The following is a 23,706-nucleotide window of genomic DNA, read 5'->3' as shown; positions in this document are numbered from 1 at the left end:
CGACCCTCCGGCTCCGCTCCCCATTCGCTGGAATCGAGGCCTGGCCCCCCTACTTCAGCGGGTTCCCCGCCCCACACGATGGCGCGATCTGTAACGGCTCTTTCCACCAGCCACTCAATTCTTTCCTCCAGTCAACACTGAGTTTCTTCATCTTCCCTCCTTATTCCAGAACCCCTACCCGCTCCGCTATTTAAGGGAAATACATCCTCCAGAACTGCGCACGCGCATCCGCGTCCGGCCGAGCTGGGGAGGAAGCGCAGGCGCAGTAGCGAGACCCTCGTGGGCGGTCGCTGAACACGTGGGTTGGGCTGTACCGCGCGGCTGTGTGGAGAGTCAAACCTGGATTTTGGCGGTCCATCGTGGGCAGCGGACTAATAAAGGTCATGGCGCCGGCGGAAATCTTGAACGGGAAGGTGGTCTCCACGTAAGCATCTGTCCTTGTTAGGGCGTGTTGGGCTGCAGGCGAGGGCTCTGAGCAGGGTGTGCAGGTCAGCAGCGGACCCATTTTTTTGCGGTAGGGAGACCTGTAGCGCAAAGTCAGGCCAGCCGGGTGGGGAAGGAGGACCGTGTCCAGAGCCCTTCACGCCTGAAGAGCAGTCTCCTGCAGCCGAAGAAAGGGGCCCCGGGCACAATCTGCGCTTGGAAAATGGGCTTCCTGTTTACTGTGCCCGCAGGCTCCTGTGCTGCTGGGACACGTTCTCTTACCTGGCCCGACTGTGCTCCCAAAAGTGCTGCTGTTGACTTTGCTAAAAAAGAGAGTAGTTGGGGCTGCCTGCCCCACCACCGTCTAAGTACTCAGAAGTTCAATTTACCCCCTTGCCCAGTAATTTGGAGGTGAGGAAACTGAGATGAGTGAGGTGACAGAGGGTCTCCTAGCCCATAACTTTTCCCACTACACCCGAGTCATCATTTGCTAAGCGGAACCCGGTTTTCCCTTCGTTTTCATGCTCGTTATCTAATAGCCATCTCCGTGTCCCGGCCCTAAAGTTACTTTTTAGTTTGGCTTTTGAGTCCTGACAATATTCCCTATTCCGTTTGACCTCTGCCTGTTTTATTTACTGCTACAGGAAATCATAATGTTTAACTAGTGGATATGATTGTCATACTGACTCCCAGGAAGTAACACCCTCTGCTTTTTGTCTGTAAGGTGGCTAGTGGGGAAAGATGAGAGTAGAAGAGGAAGGATATATTTTGTGCAATCCTCCTGGTGATTGTTCTCGGTACCTTGAATCTCACAAGTTAGTTAATAACTGCGGTAGCTGGCAGCAGTAATGGTCCTGTGAACCTCTAATTTTGTGAGTAGAAATTTTTGAGTGAATTATAGAGTCATTGGTGGTGAACCCCACCTTGGGGCAAAATGCTTGTTTCCTGGAAGGCAGAGATGGTGGACAAAGAAGGTGAGACAAATTAGATAGTGGTGAATCTTTCACATTGGCAAGGAGGAACCCTAGACTTTTAGAGTAGAAAGCACAGTATTTATGAGTGCTTTTCAACATGTGGTTTACTGAATTGGATTGTTTCTGTTTGACCTTTACTTTTTATTTACTTCTGTTCATACCTACTCTCTTTACCAGTGGCTTTTTCTTGATGAAATCTTCCTTTTGAAAAAACTTGTTGTGGAGAGATAATTTAGGTTTGCTTTTTGGCAGGCTACTGAGAAGAGGCGCTCACGGGATATGTTTTGATTGAGGGGAGAACAAGTTAAATATGTTTGTAAGCACCATAAGGGCAAATACATGCATTGTTTTGTTTATGTCTGTAGCTAAAACCCCTATAAACTTTCAGTTTTGTGGCTTTAAGCAAATTTGCTAACCTCTCTGTGCCGAAATTCCCTCAAATGTAAAATAAAGATAATATTTAGGCCACTGAGTTGTTTGAAGAATTAAATGAATTATTAACTGAAGAGCTTTTGCAGTTGTTCCTGGCACATAGTGTTCAGTAGATGCTAGCTATAGTAATGATTAGTAACTGCAGTTGACTCATGAACAACAAGGATTTGAACTGAGTAGGTCCACTTATACGCAGATATTTTTTTTCAATAAATATTCAGTCGGCTCTCCATATCCCCAGGTTTTGCATCCGTGGATTCAACCAACCAAAGATCGAAAGCAGTATTTTCAGTCTGCAGTTGGGAATCCACGGACGCAGAGGGCTGACTGTATGCATTGTTCTAGGCCATGTTATATGAGGGACTTGAGCATCCTTGGATTTTGATATCTGCATGGGGAGGCCCGAACCCCTAGAACCAATTCCCCACAGATACCCAGGGACAATTGTAGTTAAGTTTTTGGAGCGTCAAGAAGTTATACTCAGGGGCCGGCCGAGTGGCGCGATGGTTAAGAACTCGCTTGGGATGCCAGAGGGCCCCCCGTTCGGATCCCACATATAAGGGCCAGTGACACTGCCCTCTACAGCTAAGATGCTGAACGGTGGCTCAACCTGGAGCTGGGCTGCTGTGGGTCGCCGGCGACGGCGTGGGCTGCAGTCCCTGTGGCAGTGGGTTGCCATGGGCTGCCGTGTGTGGCCGGCGGCCAGTGTGAGCGGCCAGCAGCCAGCGTGAGCGGCCAGCAGCCGCGGTGAGCGGCCGTCCAGAAGCCGGCGACTGATCCGCCTCACCCGGAGGGGCGCAATGATGGTGCCGGCTTGGGCCAGTGGGGCGACGTCCTCCACAGCTAGACTGAGGAGCAGGACGACAGCGACTTGTCTGTCCCCCTTCCCCCAATTCCCCAGCGCTGTTCCCATCCCCCCAATTCACCAATGGAGGTCTTAAAAAAAAAAAAAGTTATACTCAGATATTTGATAGAGCGGGGGCAGTGCCCCAAACCGTTATGTTGTTTAAGGACAGCTGTACTTAATATATACATGGGTGATTGATTCATTATCTTTTTTGGGGGGTGGGGGAGTTGGGGGAGGAGAACAGCCAAGTTGTTGTGCTTCAATCTTAGTTGTGGAGGTCATCAGTCGCCATCTGGCTGCCTATTGGCAGCTCGTGGCCTCTAAGCTCAAGGTGCTGTGTTCAATCTTACTTGTGGGTGGGCGTAGCCACCATCCCATGCGGGAGTCAAACCTGGCACCCTTGTTGTTAGGAGTGTGCGCTGTATCCACTGAGCCATCCGGGTGGCAGCTCAGCTCAAGGTGCCGAGTTAAGTCTTAGTTGTGGGCGGGCGTAGTCCACCATCGAACAGGCAGTCTTGTTAGGAGCATTTGCTCTCACCAGCTGAGCCATCCTGCCATCTATTGGCAGCTCAGTGGCAGCTCAGCTCAGGCACAGTGTCACTGGCCCATGTGGGACTCGAACCAGTGGCCTTGTTGCTCAGAGCTGGCACTCTTAAGCTAACTCTTAACCAACTGAGCCACTCGGCTGGCCTCCTCATCTTTTTGGCAGTGAGAGCTGTCTTGAGATCTATTTCAATGGCTCTCAATATTAGATGCACATTAAAATCCCTTAGGAAGCTATTTTTCATTGAAATATGAATGTATATTTCTAAAAGTGCACCTATCGTATGTATACAGCTCAATGATTTTTTCACAGCTGAATTTACCTGAATGGCTAGCACCCAGGTCAAAAGAGGACATGGTTGGCACGCCAGAAGCCCTCCTCTCGCTCTCACCGAGTTGCCACCGCCACGGAGGTCATCATTATCCTGATTTTTAACACTAGATTAGTGTCACCTGCTTTTGAACTTGATCTAAGTGGCATTATACATTATAAAGTCTTCCGTGTCTGCCTTCTTTCGATCCTCATTATGTTTCTGGCTCATTCCATGTTGCATGTTGTTGTCGTCCATTTACTCTCATCGTTTGTATTTTACTGTGTGACTGTGCCACTGTTTACTTCCCCATGGAAATTTAGTTTTCTAGTTTTTGATGACTAAGAATAGTGCTGTTATGAGCATTCTTTTACATGACTTTTGGTGGAACACATACGTATTTCTGTTGGTTACATATCTAAAGAGTGGAACTTCAGAGTAATGGGACATATGTATGATCAGCTGTAGTAGAAATTGCCAGTCTTTTCCAAGGTAGTTTTACTAAGTCACACTCATAAGGAGCTTTTGAAAACTATCAATGTTTTGTGCCCACACCAGACTGATTTAATTAGAATTGCTAACAGTAAGCCTCTGGACTCAGTATTTTAAAATTTTTTTGAGAAGCACTTATATAAAGCCTTACATCTAAGTCCAGTTCTCATCATTGAAGAACAGCAAGGCAGTGATTTAACCATAGGTATTGAAAGCATTTTCTGGGAAGACTATTCCAGGTATTGGAAGCATCTCTCCCAGCCTGCTCAGAGTTAATTAACATAGTTAACCTTTTACAGTGGCCTGTGATTGAGCAACCAGTGAGTGCCTACTAGCACAATTCATAAAGGAACATTAAGACTAAGCCTCTTACCATCAGAAAAAAAAAAAACCTCTACGGCCTCTTTGTGCTTACAAAGATTATTCTTTCACATACTTGTAAAATGTCTCTATCAGACACTGCCACACACTGGTATCTCAACCTTCATGGAGAGCTTGACTCCAGGAGCTGGTAGTGAGCACTTCTTCAGAGGCGGGAGCTCAGCGAGGGGGGGACAGCTTGCCCGGTTCATGGGATAGTGCAGCCCTCAGGCTCCTGCTGAGGCTGTAGTAGGCAGCCGACCCTTGGGGTGTCCTGAACAAGAAGAAGGTGCTTCTTACAGCTTGAGTGTATTAGGCTGCAGGTGGAGGCTGGCCAGGGCCTTTCCTCTCTTGCCAGGCCAAGGATATTCTTGAAAGAAAAATTTAGTGAACTTCTTACATTGTAGCCAGGGGCCCTGGAATCTCAGGAAAGGGTCCCTCATTCCCAAGTGTACAGGTCAGCTTCCTTGATTACCATCAATTGTTGGGCCCCTGGGACAAATTTGCAAGCCTTCAAGTGCCTTGGTCAGTTTCTTCCCTGATGTAGTGTTTGAATTGTCAAATTCCTTCCTTGGAGGGAGGAAAGGTTGAGCAGGTCATGAGTTCCAGTCAGAATGTCTCCAAAGTCCGGTCCACTCCTCACAACCCATCCTGCAGCTGAGGAAATAGCTGAGGCGCAAGAAACGTGATGTGATTTGGCCATAGGTTACTAGGCTGGCTACTGGCAGAGACTCAACTAGAACCAAGGTCTTCACCCAATACATGGTGTTTTTCACTTTATCGGGCACTTAACATTTTGCAGAAAGGAATTTCATAAACTAATCTTTTTTCTTTATAGCAGTCGTCTTCTCACTGCCGTGCTTTCCACTCTGCTGAGAAGGCCATTCCTGACTTTTATTTACTTTTCTTATTCTCCCTTTGTACTTTCCTCGTAGCTAAGACTAGATAAAGTTCATCTTTCTAGATTCCTTCTTTGCCTATTCTGCCCTTTGGGAAATCTGGATCTTGTTGCCAAAATATTCCTTTGGGAGGAATAACCCCCATTTCTCTCTTAAGGGGAGTTCCAAGGTTACAGCCTGAATTTGACAGTTGGGGGGAGGTCTGAGGGTTAGAGACAAATGTGTGTCTTTTTTAGATATTCATTTATTCAACAAATATCTGTGTGCCTGCTATATGCCAGGCACTCTTCAAATCTATAACAGTGAACAAACAGCCCAAATCCCTACCCTCATGGAGTTTGCGTCCTGATGGGTACAGATAGACAATAAAATAGGTAAAACAGAATGTGAGGTGGCAGAAGTGTGGGAGAGAGAGCCAGAGCAGGAAAGAGGCACAGAGATTTCTGAGGCATGGAGGTTGCAATTTTAAATATGGGAGTTAAGCTCATACTCATTATAAAAGTGATTTGTGGGCAAAGATTTGAAGGTGGTGAGACCACAAACCTGCCAATGTGATGGGGACGAGGGTACTTGACCAAAAACAAAGCCTGTGCCATGGACCTTTAACCTTACCAGTTAAACCACTGCCTTGGGATCAACAGTGATGGTCTGGGGAAGCTGATTGGTGTAGAGGAGCTGAGTGAGGTGAACTGACATTGATGAGAGAGCCCAGCCTGGTTTAAGGAAAGTGCCCTTCACGAGATTATACAAAGGGGTGTAAATTAAACAGTGTTAGAAAAACCATCCTGATTTGGGTTTTAGACTAGAAACCACAATTCTTAACATATGTGTGCTTTTCATAATGGGGCATACTAAATTTTGTGTGATTTGTTTGACCTTCCCTTCTCTTTTTTGTGCTATAATTGAGCCTCATCCTCCCTCCATTGGTGGCATTTTTCTTAAGTCTTTTCTAGAAAAACTGGCTGTAAAGACACAGATGGTTTGCCACTTGGCAGGCCACTGAGAGAAGGTGCTCTGAGTTTTTGTGGGTTGAGCAGAGCAAGTTGGATCTGTTCGTGGGTTCCCTGTTGTTGGTATCCCCAGAGCTATAACAATGCTGCTCTCTCCTCCAAAGATCACTGGGTTACTTAGTTTCCTTATCTGTATATTGGATTAGTAATGGCACCTAATTTACAAGGTTGTTAAATGAGTGGGGGGGGGCAGCCGGTTGGCTCAGGTCCTTAGAGCACGTGCTTATAACACCAAGGTTGGGTTCAACTCCACGTGGGCCAGTGAGCTGGACCCTCCACAACTAGATTGAAAACAGCGACTTGACTTGGAGCTGATGGGCCCTGGAAAAACACTGTTCCCCAATAAAGTTAAAAAAAAATTGAACGAGGGCCGGCCGAGTGGCACGATGGTTAAGAACTGGCTTGGGACGCCAGAGGGCCCCGGTTCGGATCCCACATATGAGGGCCAGTGACACTGCCCTCTACAGCTAAGATGCTGAACAACAGCTCAACCTGGAGCTGGGCTGCCGTGAGTCGCCTGCGCCGGTGTAGGCTGCAGCCCCTGTGGCAGTGGGTTGCCATGGGCTACCGTGTGTAGCCAGCAGCCAGCGTGAGCGGCCAGCAGCCGCAGTGAGCGGCCGTCCAGAAGCCGGCGACTGATCTGCCTTGCCCAGGAAGAGCACAATGATGGTGCCAACTTGGGCCAGTGAAGCAACGTCCTCCACAACTAGACTGAAGAACAAAACGACAGCAACTTGTCTGTTCCCCTTCCCCCAATTCCCCAGCACTGTTCCCATCCCCCCAATTCCCCAATAAAAATCTTTAAAAAAAAAAAAATTTGAACGAGTGACTACCTGTAAAGCATTTAGAGCAGTCCCTGGCACATAGTAAGTTTTAGTAAATAGGCGCTTGGAAAGTACTTGAATAAACATGTGGTGTTTGTGTTTATCCAGGCTGTATTTTTAGTAGCTGATTTTATAATCTTGAGCCCTTAAAATTAGAATTTATTTCACCGATCAAAGATAAAAATGGAACCATGGCTATACTTTTACCTGCAGGGCTAGAAGAACTATTTCCATAAAAAGGATTAGCTCACGACAGTGAAAAGCTACCGAATGTTGATGTGCCTTTTAGTTTGTCCTATAGATGAAATACCTATTGACCTTTTTGGGCTTAAAAAGATTTGCCTGGAACGTGCTCCAAAGTGCAGGCCTTTCAGAAGTGGCATGGCACCTTGAATGTCAAAGCTGGCTTGACTCCGGGAGCCTGTGCAGGAAAGCAAGTGCGAGTTCCTTAGAGGTGGGACTTTCTGCTAGGTTTTAAATGGGCCTCTTAGCCAGGTGTTGGGAGTGTTATAGCTGGGGTATGATAGAGTCCAGAGCGGGCAGGCAGCCAATTGCTGTGGCCGTGGCAAATCCTGACTGGAGATGTGGTCCACGAATAAGTGTCCGTTTTCCATTATGATGGTTGGGATCAGGCAGTTTGGGATTTGGACAATGGGGCTTTGAGCAGGGGTGTATGGTCCCTTATTATATCCCCCTTTGCATGAAGAATCTTCTGGAAGAAGGGAGATCAGGATGACCTGGCATGGAGATGCTGAGGGAAAAGGCTACCTTCTCCTGTTGACCCCAGGAAAGGCTAGGTAGGATAGAGTTTAAGGCCATGTGTGGTCTTGGGCAAGTTAATCAGCCTCACTTTCCTCTTCTGTACAGTGGGGATGATAACACTGTCTACCTCTTCGGGTTGCTGAGAAGATTAAGAGTATAAGGCTCTCCAAACAAGCCCTTATGCCACTGTAGTGACGACTGTGTCCTCTGACGTCCGATCCATAGTGCAGAAAGCCCCCAGCACTCCTGCACTATTCAGTTTGCGCCTTTTGACAATTCCCCAAAAGGAGGCCCCTGGAATTATATAAATCTTTGACCTTGAAGAAGCAGTTGATGAATGTTACCACAGCCAGGATTCCTCAGCTACCCAGACCACTCCTCCCTTCAGCGTGCAGTTAATGAAACTTTAACCAGAAGTGCAGGGACTTGAACAAGAGTTACGAGCCTAGTGGTAGAGACTTGACAGTATATGTTCCTTCCTTGCCAAGGGCTTATCACTTCCTTGCTAAAAGGAATTACAGACTTTTATCCACTGATTTTTGGCCTCCTTTTAGGAGATGAACAAGCCAATCAATTTGGAGGTACCCAAACAGATTCTCTTCAGAAAGTCATTCTCAAGGTTATAGTCCAATGTTGACTGGTTGGAGACAGGTCAAATCTTCTTTTTTTTTTCTTCGACGAAAAATTCTTTTCCACAAACCTGGGCAGGTGAGGTACAGCCTCGGGTTGCTGATACTTGGTGAGTATTAGGAAATAGGAAACATATTGTAAAGGTTTTTGCCAGAGCCTGTCAGGACTTGATCTTCACTGCCTTGCATGACATGAACATGATAAGTGATCTTTTGTTTGGGTTTTGGTGCCTGAGTAATTAGTTCCTGCTTATTTAGTAAGCAGCCTTTTAAGACCTAAGCCCTTTCTACCCAAGATTTTCCTTTAGTCTTCTCAACAAGCAAGAAATTCCAGGCCTTTTGAGGCTTTTCTCAGATAAGAGCTCTTGGCCTGCTCTCCCTCTCCAAGTGGAGACCCCCAGGCCTCCACATTCTTTCTATATTCCCCTTGAATGAGGTCTGCTTGGGACTTGGGGCCATAATCAGCTTGGATGGCCAAATCTGTGGTTAGAGAGTCCTGAAATAGTGAGGCTAATTCTGGGCGTTGGGCCCTCACTTAACATCCATATACTTGGGGCCACCATGGCATGTCTCATAACTCTTGTTATCAGCTGAAGATGACAAAATGGTGGCCTAGAGGCCAAATGTAGTTATATGTTTTGTTGGGCTTACAGTGTTATTTTTAGAAATTGGATTACTTCCCAACACATTTATATGGTAATTACACGTAAAAATCTGGATGCCTGACTTTTTGAAAGGAAATGGGAAGTTTAGCAATACTGTGATCTCTATTCTTAATGTTACCACTTCGTTGGATCTGGGTAGAAGCTGCCCCCACTCCTGTGGGGGGTGCGGTGCGGGCAGAGGTGGGACCGCATTGTTCAGGAATCCCACCACACCTGTTGTGTACGCCTAGACTCTGACAATGCTTTTCTCCTTGTGACCTTTCTCTAATGCACTTAACCCAACACTTAAAATCCTACCTCGTATGAAGCCTTTCTTGAGGAATTCAACCTAGTTTCCCAACTCTATTTGTTCCTTCTAGAACAGTGGTTCTCAAACAGAGGCAGTTTTTCTCCTCCCTCCTCCTCAGGACACATTTGGACATATCTGGAGACATTTTTGGTTGTCATGGGGAGTTTCTGTGTGCTGGTGGCATCTGGAGGTAGAAGCCAGGGCTGCTGCTGCTAAGCATCCTGCGATGCACAGGACAGCCCCACAGCAAAGAATGATCTGGCCCAAATGTCAGTGGTGCTGAAGTTGATAAACCCTGATCTAGTAACTTAAAATAAGCAGTTAGTGGGCCGGCCGAGTGGCACAATGGTTAAGAACTGGCTTGGGACGCCAGAGGGCCCCGGTTCGGATCCCACATATGAGAGCCAGTGACACTGCCCTCCACAGCTAAGATGCTGAACAGCAGCTCAACCTGGAGCTGGGCTGCCCTGAGTCACCAGAGACGGGTAGGCTACAGCCCCTGCTGCAGTGGGTTGCCATGGGCTACCGTGTGTAGCCAGCAGCCAGCGTGAGCGGCCAGTAGCCGCGGTGAGCGGCCGTCCAGAAGCCGGCGACTGATCTGCCTCGCCTGGGAAGAGCGCAATGATGGTGCCAACTTGGGCCAGTGAAGCAACGTCCTCCGCAACTAGACTGAAGAATAAAACGACAGCAACTTGCCTGTTCCCCTTACCCCAATTCCCCAGCACTGTTCCCTTCCCCCCAATACCCCAATAAAAAAAAATAAAAAAAATAAGCAGTTAGTGTATCATTGTGTGTATGGATTAATTGTGACCTTTATACTCACTGGAAATTACAGGATTTATTAGAATTTTACACTATTTAGCTATTTTCATGTCATACTCATAAATATCAAGCAATTTACCTTTTCCTTCTTAGATCTTAGAAAGAGATTGAGAGAATTGGATGAGAGAACTTTACATTATAAATTTTTCTCGGAACATAAAATAGTTATAATAAGTTTTCAAATATTATTTGAAGTACCTGTCAGGTTTAGGAAGTATTTTCATTAAATTATAATAATTCTTATTTTATATATTTTGTATATTTTTCTTAAACTTAATAAAGGAAAGTACTGATATTAGTTGATTATTCTGTGTATTGCTATAATGTAGCTTTTGCTATTACATATCAGTGAAAACAATCTGTTTCAACAAGAAGATAATCAGTCTTTTTATTTGACTTAACTAATTAGGGATTTGAAACATGTATTTCTTGGGACACTAGGTGGCCTCAATTGTTTGTTACAAGGAACTACATGTTAAGTTTTGTAGAAAATGTAAGTATGTTTTAGCAGTATAAAAGTTGTAATGAACAAATTAAATGAAACAACAAATGAACAAAATGAAAATAAAGTGAACGAAGTAAGACATTTGTGTTGTACTGCATTGTTAAAATCTTATAACAATAATTTCTTCCTTGGGGTAGGGGACAAAAAAAATTTGTGTCCTTGTTTAGAAAAGCCCTATATGTTGAAGATGAATGTCCTTGGTTTTTCTCTGATCTCTCACTAAAGGTGTGTTCTGTGAACCATTTGAGACTCATCTGAGGATTGCTCCAAGCTTGTGCTGTATTTCAGTGTTTGTTGACTCAGACAGCTTTATTTTCATCATGCAGATTTCTTAGCCGTGTAGCTAAATGTCCTTTACTGCCTTCTTTTCCTACCTAGAGCTTCTGTTGAAATGTCCTTGCTAGGTTATATTTTAGGAATGCTTTTTTTCTTGGTCATAAAATGGCCAAAGTTTGAAAATGAGCCTTTGCATTAAACAGAACAAGTTGGAATTTGTAATGGACTTTTTCAGGAATAATGGCACAAGACTCTGGGCAAAAGAGATCTGGGTGACTATTTAGGGATGTTAGGGGTCTTCTGACTAGGACTTTTCAGGGGTAATATGATTCCACACGGATGTGCACCTTTGACTTTGATTGACTAGGCTCTTTTACAACTGTATGTGGGAGAAGTTAACCTGAAGAAAACTGATGGTAATAGACTCTTGTCCATAGGGATTCAAACACATATTGACAGGTTGAGATAAATGATTTCTACTTTGATTCTTGCCCCTTAGAAAGAAAAGATAACCCTCTCAAATTGAATTTTATTGGCCAGTGGCAGGGTTTCTCAACCTTGGGCACTATGAACATTTGGGCTGAATAATTCTTTGTCATGAGGGGCTGCCCTGTGCATTGTAAGACATTTAGTTGCATCCCTGACATCTACCCACTAGATGCCAGTAGCAACTTAGCTAAAACTACATCTGTGTTGGCTCATATTTAATTGGCTCTGACTATTTTACTAGTATCTATTCCTCACGACCAGAGAAAATTTAATGATTTACTGCTATTTGTCTTACTGCATTCATTTGCTTTCTAGTATTGATTTCATTTACATCGAGATTAAGCTATGTCTTCCCTCAGATTTTAGAGAATGTTGATGGAGGATGGTGTGACTTTGGTGTGTATAGTTCTACTCTTCAGGGGTCAGGGGTGTTTCTCCAAGTGCCTGTTTATGCCTCACTTTGCAGAACTTGTGCCCCAGTCTTTACCAGGATGTTGTAGCTCATGAGCCACGGATAGAAATGGGAGGCATCTGCAACTCAAGGAAGTTTCTGTTAATTTAGGAGGTTTCAATGATTAGAAAGTTCTAGTACAGCATTTAAACTTTCCAGAAGTAATGAGCTATAAAAATTAAGGTACTTTCCACCATTTAATTCATCAAGGCTCCATGACCCTAAAATAAAGACAGATAAAAGTGTTAACTTTTCTTTCCATGGTCCTCTTTTACAGTTTCTTAACTTCAGGCATACCTGACACCTGGCTTTTTTGTTATTCCACTTTTCATTTTAGGTTTTTTCAGTTAGTGGCCACCCCAGAAAACCAAGGCAGGGAAGAGTTTTTAAGGGACTTAGGGAGACCTAATTACAACTGTCTTGTTTTTATTTTCTCACCAGAGCAGAAACCTTTCCACTTGTTGCTTTAGTGTTCTGGGTTGTTTAGTTCTTGCTGGTTGTGGTTTATGTGCATTTTTAAATGTCTCTTATTGCTAACCTGGTCATGTCTCATAAAGAGGCCTAAATATTAGCTTTTAAACAAATCTTTCCAGTTGGAAGAATATCCCTGCTAATGCAACTTCAGAAACAAACCTGCTGCTTAGGAAAAAGTTTAAGGGAGTCAGTGTAATTGATCTCAAGCTATAATCGGTTTTAGGGGAAAAAATTGCAAATGTAGACCCATTTAAATGATAGCATAGGAAATACGGAACATTAACCTCCGGGCTGGCATGTTTTTCACCTATGTCACCTTGTAGTACTGGGTTTCCATAGCTTGCTACCTGCTGCGTATAAGTATTATTTTTATTTGTCCCTAGTAGACTCCTTTCTTCAGGTCTCAGATGCTCACTTATTCTGGAATCCTTATAAGATTTGGTAAATTCACTGTATCGGTATGAAACCTGCTCTGTGCCTCAAAATACTTACAGTTGTCAGTCTCTCCAGCTCCATTTCACAATCCCCAAAACCTCAGTCATCTATAGCTGTTGCATTTTCTCTGTGCTTCATGTTAATATATCTAAATCCCACCACTTCTTGCTTATTTACCACCCATACCATAATCCTAGCCACCATCATCTCTGGCCTGGATTTTCGTAATTGCTGTAACTTCTTGCTTGTGTCCCTGATTCTCACCTGTCCCTAGTCTGTTCCTAATTCAGCAGCCAGAATAATCCTTTAAAAATGTAAGTCTGATTGTGTCAGCCCTGTTCAAAACCCTCCACTGGCTTCCCATCACTTTCAGAATAAAAGACAGCCTACCTGATCTGGTCACTGCTTCCCCTTGGATCTCATTTGCACTTGCTGTTCTTCCTGCTGACTGGCCCCAGGAAAGCCACATGGCTGCTTAGAGCCTGTGCCTGCATCTGCGAATGGGAATCAGAAAGCCTCTCCTCCCTTGCCTACCTCATATGGTTATTGAGAGCCTCAGATGTGTTCCTTCACTGTCAGTTCTTGTTATTGACTTATATAGTGCTAGGAATGGTTGGGTTTTCCCCAGCACCCATGGGTTTTGTTTGGGTTGGGGGAGGGTTAAGGAAAACCAGTAGAAACCTTTGCCTAGCCCACTGGTTGGAAGGAAAGGAAAGAGTGGAGTCTGACAACTTGGTCCCTGGGAAGGGCCTTCTGCAGCTACCCAGGTACCACATCTGATTGTCACACAGGGGAAGCAGCTAGGGCTGCAACCGCTGTGGAGTTCCTGTGGTAGCCAGTGAAAACCTGACAGCTCCAATATTTCCTGTTCTTTTGTGTTAGAGCAGAATTGTGGTCTCTATTTAGGTCAAATCCCAGTAATAGAAAATCCAACGGTCTATTAAATCTTCTTTTGAACTATATTATTGTATAAAATATTGACTTGAAAAAACAAGGTCACTAGCTACAAATATAATTTTCTTTTTTTTTAAAGATTTTTTTTGGTGAATTGGGGGATGGGAACAGCACTGGGGAATTGGGGGAAGGGGAACAGATAAGTTGCTGTCCTTTTGTTCTTCAACCTAGTTGTGGAGGACGTTGCTTCACTGGCCCAAGTTGGCACCATCATTGCACTCTTCCCAGGCGAGGCAGATCAGTCGCCGGCTTCTGGACGGCTGCTCACGCTGGCTGCTGGCTACACACAGCAGCCCATGGTAACCCACTGCCACAGGGGCTGCAGCCTATGCCATTGCCGGCAACTCACAGCAGCCCAGCTCCAGGTTGAGCTGCTGTTCAGCATCTTAGCTGTGGAGGGCAGTGTCACTGGCCCTCATATGTGGGATCCGAACCGGGGCCCTCTGGCGTCCCAAGCCAGTTCTTAACCATCGCGCCACTCGGCCAGCCCTACAAATATAATTTTAAAGTCTTAGGTATTACTTCTTGTATCATTCAACATCCTTACATTTACTAGGCTAATCCAAATAACCTATGTCTTGTGGACTCCTGTGCCTTTTTATACTAGTTGTTTGTAAAGTGTGGAGAATTGGAGAAGGAAGTAACCAAATTAGAATGAAGGCAGAGATGCTGGCTAATGTCTGTGGGTGCACTGTTTGTATGTCAGGTGTAGATAATGTGAAGAAAGGCAAAAGACAAAACTGATTCTTCACGAGAGTCAGATCCTGTCCATGTTCATGGCTGTATCATACCTGGGCAAGGTTAGATGATTTTGAATATTTATTTATGGATGTAATTTAATGTACTTGATGTCCTATTGTATTGTTGAGAAGTTGTACGTTGGTAAATGGATTAATCATTGTTTCACAAGAGATTATGCTTTTAACCTTGTGTTAAATTTTTTGGTAAGGAAAATTCTTCTGTGAATTGGATATATATATAATATATCTAATATTCAGGGATTCAGGGATTATCGTTCAGCCCTATGTGGATACCCTGTAATTATCCTACTATGATAAGCAGAAGGTGTGAGCTCAAGTTCCGCCCTGCAAATCTTTTTTCATATAGGACCTGGAGAGTGGCAATGATGAAAAAGATGAGGATTAGCAGCCTTCCAGAAGTGATGGTCCAAGTTTTTGTTTGCTCACTGTATGATTTTGAATGCTGTCAACTAGTGTGTTTTAAAGTAACTGTCCCCATAGCCCCATGGCCCAGTCAGTGACCGTAGGCATTAGTAAAGATCCACATCTACTTGAGGCCTGAAAAACTGATGGGCAGTACGTGGTACATATTATACCAGATAATGACTACTCAGTGAAGGCGTTTTTAATTTAAAAGAGAAATCCATCTAATAGTCCACATCACTTTTCGTGCTTGAAACATTGTTAATTCCAACCTTTCCTTTTCCTCTAGGAAAATAAGGGAGAAGCTAAAGAACCAAGTCACTCAGATGAAGGAACAAGTACCTGATTTCACACCAGGCCTGGCAATTTTGCAGGTATTCCGATAGTATATTTCCACCCGTGTCCGTCTTCCTCAATCTCTCAATAGCACATAAGACAACAAGCACTTCAGACCTTGCTCTCCATTATGTATTTATTAATTTTGGCTTCTGTGAAGCCTCAGACCTTTGCAGCTTCTCTTTGCAGACTCCTCCTCTTCAGCTCAACTTCTAAATGTTGGCATATCCTGGCCTCCTGCTCTTCTCTGTGGATACTCATCCCCTGGTCCAGTATCTGTTGAACTTTGGCCTTAGGATCCCTTTACGCTCTTAAGGAGCTTCTGTTTATATAGAATTATCTCTCGATATTTACTGTATTAGAAATGAAAGCTAAGAGGTTTAAAAACATTTATGCATTTAAAAATGCCAATAGTAGGGTCATTATGTGTTAACATAAGTAACATTTTTTATGAGAAAATAACTTTTAGAAAATAAAATATAGTGAGAGGAGGGGCATTATGTTACATTTTTGCAAAACACTTTACTGTCTTGCTTAAGAAGACAGCTGGATTCCCATCTGTGTCTGCATCAATCTCTTGCTATTTGCTAGTTTGATTGAAATGTATAGAAAATATGGCCTCACATAGATGTATATTTGTAAAAGGGAAGATAAATGGACATTTCTTTTTTATAGTACTCCAGGACTCATTAAGTAAAAATTTTAAAGGTTAGTTGCAACTCATGGAATCGGAAGCTGTACCTTTGAACTTTCATACTTTGTTGCATCAAAATCTGTGTTGCAGTTTGAATGAAGGACATAAAAAAAAACATGCATGGGTTTTTTTATGTCCTTCATTCCTCATTTGGAAAATAATGGCTCACTAAATTATGTAGGTCTTCCAAATGTTAACACATTTCATTATGCTGTATAAAAAAATCATAATCATTAACATCACTAATGAACTCATCAGAAACTCTTTTAATTATTGAGAAGTTGTCAGGCTCACAGGAGTGGATAAAAAATTCTAATTTTTGCTTGAAAACTGAAATTTTATCATTGGCAACAAATACTGTTAGTTATTTCCCTTCAAGTAGCAGGCTAACTTTGTCCGATGTTGAGAAGATATTGCCAAATATTCAAAGCTGAAGAATTTTGTTTGTCAGCTGTTCTTTCAAGATGGTGTCCCATTTAAAAATGCAGCTAGTTCAGCTTGCAAGGCAAAAACGCACAGTGCTTTTCCTGGTGACAACCGGCATACTTTTATGTGCAGCAGAAGTGCTTTATGAGTGCTTCCCAGTTCCTTACACAGAATATTATATACTCTTGGGTCAAAGTTTAATAACATTCATGGTTTTTACTGCTTCAGCAAGGGCACATCTAAGTGAACCTGGCATCTGTTTTTACTGAGAATGTGTGGCAGTGAATGAAACCCTCTTGAAGAGAATCGTTTGGTGCCACTGTCTTGATTCGTGCCAAGTCACCAGCGGTCTTACCATTACTTTTGCAGCCTCAGTACAGATGTCAATACAGTAGAAAAGGTGAACAGCATCACAATATTATTAGGAAAATAGTATGGCACTCGCAGATCTTCTGAAAGGGCCTTGGGGTTCTCCCAAGAATGCATGGACCGCTTGGAGAACCATTGCCCTAGGCAATTGCGTCTGGCCCCAAATATCAGCTGTAGGCCAGTAACTTCTGTACCTGGATCACTTCTGAGTTCTGGACCTTGGGTTTCTGGGACATCACTTGTTTCCCTTCTGTCTCTAATCTTTTTTGCTTATTGTTCCTCATCTCTCTGAGGAACAGGGATCTCCTGTTCCCTCCTCATCTCATCTAAACAGTTTGAATGCCTCAGGGCTCAGCCCTCAGACCACTTTTTCATCTTATTCTTTCCCTAAGTGAGCTCACCCAGTCTCATAGCTACATGGGAGAGTGTGTCCTAATTTAGGCCTCTATCCAGGGCTTCTCCCCTGAACTCAGTTCATTGTAGGAGGCCTTCAATAAATAGGTAGGAGGCATTCAAAAAATATCTGTCTTATGGACAGATGTACAAAAAATGTTTGAAGGGTTAATTTGGATGACAGGAAACTGATAGCTTTCATTTGAAATTCTCTTCAGAAATACCTGCTTCCTCACTTCACATTTCTTTCTTTCGGTGTGTCTCCACATACATCATGTAATCCCTTGCTAAGTTTCTGTTCAGTGTTCAAGAATTTCAGAGTGACTAGTACTTAACTATTTCCCCCCGTTTCTGTTCATTATCTAAGAGGCGTTAGCTGAGAAGAAAAACACAGAAGGCCTGTTGTTCTGCATGGTGTGTTCGCTGCTGTGGTGGCTTTTTACTTTTTATGCAAATTAGTAAGAATCAAAGGTATATGTTGTGGGTGTACACTTGGTACATCTGGGGACCAGTTATTTCTTGGTTTATTCTTGTGAACCGTTTGTTGTAGAAAGAGTATATGTCACAGACAAGAAATCTGTTTCTGTAAACCTTTCCTTAGCAACATTGGGATTTTTTTTTCCTGTTTTTAAGTTTGATTTCTAAACTCGTTTTTGTTTTTGTTTTTAAGATTTTTATTGGGGAATTGGGGGGATGAGAACAGTGCTGGGGAATTGGGGAAGGGGAACAGACAAGTTGCTGTCGTTTTGTTCTTCAGTCTAGTTGTGGAGGACGTTGCTTCACTGGTCCAAGTTGGCACCATCATTGCGCTCTTCCCGGGCGAGGCAGATCAGTTGCTGGCTTCAGGACGGCTGCTCATAGCAGCTGCTGGCCACTCACGCTGGCTGCTGGCTACACACAGTAGCCCATGGCAACCCACTGCAGCAGGGGCTGCAGCCAATGCCCTCACCGGCACTCAGGGCAGCCCAGCTCCAGGTTGAGCTGTTGTTCAGCATCTTAGCTGTAGAGGGCAGTGTCACTGGCCCTCATATGTGGGATCTGAACAGGGGCCCTCTGGCGTCCCAAGCCAGCTCTTAACCATCACGCCGCTCGGCCAGCCCTAAACTCGTATTTTAAATTTGATTGTGTTTTTGCTTGTATAAACACTGTTCTGCAGCTATGTCTCCTATGTTCTTGCCAATAAAACAGTGGTAGAACATTTTAATCTTGTACTTTAGCACCAGAGTCAACATCTTTCTGTGATGCAAGGCTTACACATATTATGTTGTAATTGTTGACCTTACACAAATAGGTAGCCAGATATTTCTCCAGCAAAATGTGTTATTCAGAATAACAAAGAATTGTAATTTGGGACATGCAGTCTTATGGTGAACGGCCTGCAAGTCAGAAAAACAAAGGAGAGCGGAACCTCTTTTAGGGATGGGGGAGGGACTGTTGTAAAAGAAGAGTCCATTGGAGGAAACTGAAAGTTCAAAGTATAGTGACTTTTCATTGGCTGAGTTATGGCAGTCTCCCATTGGTAATGTGTGACAGTATGTGGCCTGGAAAACCTAAAATATATATTGTCTGGCCCTTTATGGAAACAGCTTGCAGACTCCTGGTGTAAAAAAAGAAATTGTCTCTAACTTGTTCTAGGATGAGACCTTCTTTGGATGATGTAATTCACCTCCTTTAAGGAAGAAATTAACATTCTGATAAAAAACTTAAGTGATTTTCTTGATAAATTATAATGGGATTAAGATTTGTTCTGGGGAACCAGTCTTCCACTCACCCACTTGACTGTCAGTCAAGAATCTACTGCTCTTCAACTAAGCATCCTTTTTGCATCTAGTCTATCAATGATTGTATAATCATTTCCCCTATAAAATGCCTATCCTGAGAGTGAGTCTTTGAATTGGCTAAAAGGTCTTTCCCTTTGCATTAGGATTATAATGAAACTTTGACATATGCTTATAACTATAACTGTTAAGCTTTCTTTTTAAAACTGGTGGCAGTTTTGCAGTTTTAGAAAAATTCCTTCAGAAGTATTCAGACAGAACACAGTTCTTATACAGGAACAACAACAAACGACTTCGGACTTATATAACACTAGATGCCAAAGACAACATTTCTGAAGGAAAGTGTTGTGACTCCAAATTCAGCCAAGTGAGTTCAAGTGCAAGGACAGCAGAAAATATTTCGACATAAGTAAAGTCCAAACCTGTAGAGAATTTTTATGTGTTTATTTGAACCAAACTGATGACAGTTGCCGGGAAGCAAGATCTCAAATGCTTCGGAGAACAACAGTTTTGCAGTTTCTTTTATGCCTTTGAAATTGAGGAAATGAATGGGAGGAAGATTACACGAAGGTGAGAGAAAGCAAGGCGGTAATTGAATTACAAGGTAATTAATATTATGTGGTATTACTTCTGGCATTTCAAAGGTGTGTTAACCTACATGCACAAAAACAATGGACAGGGCTCGCTTAAGGCAAAGATAACCTTGTACTAGGGAAGTTACAGGCCTGAGGTGTGACTACCCATCTTGACCTGCCCAGTTAGGAATTTATTATTTATTTACAGCATCCCGTTTTCATCCACAAATGTTTTCAGATACACATAGACTCAGAAATATGCCCACATACCTTTCATCGAAAAGTGACTTATAGTTGCATCTCAGCTACCTGAGAAATGAATGAAGATAAACTGTGGAAGAGAGAAGTTATAATTTAAAAGGACTGGCAGTGAGGGATAAAACCATTTAAACTTGGAGTTAAGTCTAAATCACTAACTCTAGTTGTAAGTATTAATGAAAATGTTAAAAACAATACTCTTGTATTTAGAACCATCTCCTTTCTTACTTTGATCTAAAAATCCCAGCATGCATTAAGCCTGGGAATTGAATCAATGAAGGTTGGATGATAAGGGCAAAGATCATTTGCAGAAAATGAGCAAAGAAGAAACATGAAAGGCATTAAAATTCTAGGGAAGCCCCTGCAGGAAGCAACTAAAGCACCTGAGTTCAGATAATCCATAAAAAAATCAAGTTCCCCTCAAAGGACTTATCTGGCCATCTTGAAATTCAGATTTCATTGGCAAAACTGAGAACTCTGTATAAAGTGCGACTGAAGCTAAGAGGAAGGGCATGTTAGTGGGCCTAAGGGGAGCTTCCAGTAATAAACAGCATTAAAATGACAAGGACTGGCAGTACTGTTGCTCAAGGCCAGCTTCTTTCTCTGTTAAAAGGAGCCATGCGTCCGTTATCTCTGGTATCAAGGGACCTACCATTTTTCCCTCTGCAATTTTGGGAGAAGCCAAACTCATTGTGGCATATCACCACCATGAGAGTCTGTTTCAGCCTTGAAAGGGACACATGTCAACCACTGGAACTTGGAAAGATATTTGTTAAATAAAATTTCACAGATAAATGGTTAGAATGGAAAACTGTAAATATATCCGTGATTAAAGAAATGGAGGGAACAAGATGAGACCTAGCATCTTGGTTCACAGGGTTTGGCTTCTGCGCCACACTTTCCTCTGTTTTGAGGGCAGCAGACTGCCCTGTGCCTCACATGGGTGTCTGCTCTGTGTCAGTTAGAATTAGGTCCACCCTAGCTGGTTTTTCTTCTGTGTGAGGTGCCCTCTGGGTATTCCTGCTTCTCGAGCTGTGGTATATCTCTTGTTTGTTGACAGTTCCTCAGCCCTGCATGCCCTGTTGATCTGGTATGTCCACTTAATAGCAAGCAGAAATGCCACGTTTCAGGCAGACTTGCAGCACCTTCGTTCGCTTAGTTTCCAAGGCAAAGACAGATGTCCCCTGCTGTTTTTCTTTCTGCTTTTTCAGTGAGAATCAGGTGGGCCTTGTTTGTGGAAGGATCCCTAATACGACTTGTGTTCAGATCTCCATCCTGCCCCAACATTCTCCTTATTCTCCTGCGAAAGTTCTCTGCCACAAGCCTCATGATTAAACATTCCTTTTATCAAAACTACAATTTTAGAAGCTTTTCTGTACACTTTGCCTTTCCCTCATCGTCTGATTTGCATGTATTTATTATTCTAGGTTGGCAACAGAGATGACTCCAACCTTTATATAAATGTGAAGCTAAAGGCTGCTGAAGAGGTAAAGCCTAGACTAGTGCCAGCCCCATCCCAGCCCCCACCCCAGGTCCTGTTGGTTATCCCGTCTCTTTGTGCCCCTCCCCATAAAAACTTATCGCCCACTGCAGACTAGTTTATCTATTGTGCAAGTCAGAAATGGGAGACTTAGAGCTGCAGCCTCTGGTTTACCCTTGAATGTTTTCTAATCAGTAAACTGCTTACTTCCCAAAGAGCAAGAATAGTGGCCCGAAATTGCTTAAGTGCAGTGGTGACAATTAACAAGCAAATGATGAGTGAGTCCAAATGAGAGGCTAATTCTTCAGAACTTAGGTTGCAATGATGACCAACGCCACAGGGTTTGTAAAAGAAGTGGGCCCATGTGTCAAGTTCCTGTGCCAAATACCTTTTGTTTTAAATATTCATTTTTGCAGATTGGGATCAAAGCCATTCACATTAAATTACCAAGAACGGCCACAGAATCTGAGGTGAGCTTTTGGGAACTGAGTGTTAAGAGGACAGCTGACAGCTTTCCTCTCTGGTTTTTGGTTTAATGAAAATGTAGGGATTGATACATTCAGCATACAAAAGACCTCCAGGTAATTCTTTCTTCACAGACTGAGCCTCTAGAAAATCTTTGAAAATACCCACAAAGTAAATGGTACAGCCCTAGGGCATGAATGTTTGGTACTCAGAGTATGATTGTGGCATCATTTGCTTCCAAATCACCTGCAATGTTCAGTAAACACTGATCCTTGGCGTATAGTTATATGCACCTTAAAAACCAAACGTGTGTTTCGTGTACTTGTATATGATGCTCAAGAATACGCAGAACAAACCATCGGTGATTAAAGTCAGAAATGTGGTTGCCCGTAGGTAGAGGGATTAACTGTGTACGGGCAGGAGGGAAAAAGAGCTTCCTGCGGTCACGGAAATGTTCTTCACCTGCACTGTCCAATAGGGTAGCTGTTAGTGCCATGTGGCCATTTAATTAAAATGAAATAAAATTTAAAATTCAGTTCCTCGGTTGTACTAGCCACATTTCCGGTATTCAGTAGCCACTATTGTAAATTGTAATTATAGAGCAGTTCTGTTATCACAGAAATCCCAATTTGGATGATGGTAACATGGGTATTACTGTTGACGTTCTTAGCTCTTCCATTTGACGGATGTCTTACCAGACCCAGGAAGATGACATTCTGTGTGAAAGTGGGTTGCTCTCAGGATTCAAGGGGAGGTACATTCTGAGAGGACTACAATTAAACTCTTGGAGGGACATGGGGCAACCTGTCTTTTGACTTGAAAAGTCTTTCTCCACCCTTTTGATTTCTCTGTGGCATACAAATTGTATGTGGCATTGCTTTTAGGTGTTAAAGTACGTTACATCTTTGAATGAGGACCTCACCATTCACGGGTTCATAGTGCAGCTACCTTTAGATTCAGAGAATCTCATTAACACGGAAGCAGTGGTCAATGCTATTGCACCTGAAAAGGATGTGGACGGGTGAGTGTGGCTTGACTATCCTATTCACACTGCATGATTCTAATTCTAATGTGTTTCTATTTGGGGAACATTCCACATCTGCTTCTCGAGAGTGAAAACACCTAAGTTACCTTTATCTCCCCCTTCATTGCTTTCGCTGTTTTAGATTGACGAACGTCAGTGCTGGAAAACTTGCTAGAGGTGACCTAAATGACTGTTACATCCCTTGTACACCTAAAGGATGCTTGGAACTCATCAAAGAGACAGGTAAACAAACAAACAAACAAAAACAAAGCACCGTTTCTTAGAACCTGGTCTTGACATGTGAAGGTACATTGTGGGCCCTGTATAAACAGACTTGATTGGCACAGAACCTGTTTGCTGGGCGCTTTTCCTAAATTCTCACTTCGTTTTCTGAACAACCCTATGAAGCAGGTATTCTCTCATTGTTTGAAAGCTGAGAAAACAGGCTCAGAAAGATTGAGTAATTTGTCCAAGAGGCAGCACAGCCAAGATTTGAACTCAGAGTTATTTGAGTTCAAAGCAAATGATCTTTTGTGAAAAATAACCTATATGGCACTAAGAATTCAGATAGTATGTAAAGGTACAAAGCGAAAAGTCCCCACCCCCACCCCCGCATGGGCACCAAGTTCCCACAGTCGTTCTAGGACTAGACAGATGGCTGGAAACGATCTCTTAACAGTTGGCTGTGTTACCTCATTACCTAGTCAGCATCTTGGTACTTTAATTTTATCACAAATACTTTTAGCAGAGGTTATTTTTTACAAGGAAGTGTGTCCTATTGAAAGAAAGTAGATCAGGGGCCGGCCGAGTGGCGCACTGGTTAAGAGCTGGCTTGGGACGCCAGAGGGCCCCGGTTCGGATCCCACATATGAGGGCCAG

The 23,706-nt window shown here is 43.3% G+C and overlaps 1 protein-coding gene across 1 annotated transcript in view; it reads left to right on the top strand.

Moving 5' to 3' along the window:
- The first annotated feature begins 264 nt into the window (after positions 1 to 264).
- MTHFD1 (methylenetetrahydrofolate dehydrogenase, cyclohydrolase and formyltetrahydrofolate synthetase 1) overlaps positions 265 to 23,706 on the top strand; it is a 70,411-nt gene continuing 46,969 nt past the window's right edge. Inside the window, exons 1-6 of the mRNA XM_019641284.1 lie at positions 265 to 424; positions 15,319 to 15,403; positions 21,286 to 21,345; positions 21,755 to 21,808; positions 22,688 to 22,824; positions 22,970 to 23,070. Of these exons, the coding sequence (XP_019496829.1) occupies positions 384 to 424; positions 15,319 to 15,403; positions 21,286 to 21,345; positions 21,755 to 21,808; positions 22,688 to 22,824; positions 22,970 to 23,070 (478 nt within the window). The 5' untranslated portion in view covers positions 265 to 383. The remainder of the gene's footprint in view (positions 425 to 15,318; positions 15,404 to 21,285; positions 21,346 to 21,754; positions 21,809 to 22,687; positions 22,825 to 22,969; positions 23,071 to 23,706) is intronic.

The sequence above is a fragment of the Hipposideros armiger genome, unplaced genomic scaffold (genome assembly GCF_001890085.2).
Source record: "Hipposideros armiger isolate ML-2016 unplaced genomic scaffold, ASM189008v1 scaffold_59, whole genome shotgun sequence".
NCBI classification, from domain to species: domain Eukaryota; kingdom Metazoa; phylum Chordata; class Mammalia; order Chiroptera; family Hipposideridae; genus Hipposideros; species Hipposideros armiger.
The sequence above is the reverse complement of the archived record's forward strand: the minus strand, read 5'-3'. Positions and strand labels throughout refer to the sequence as shown.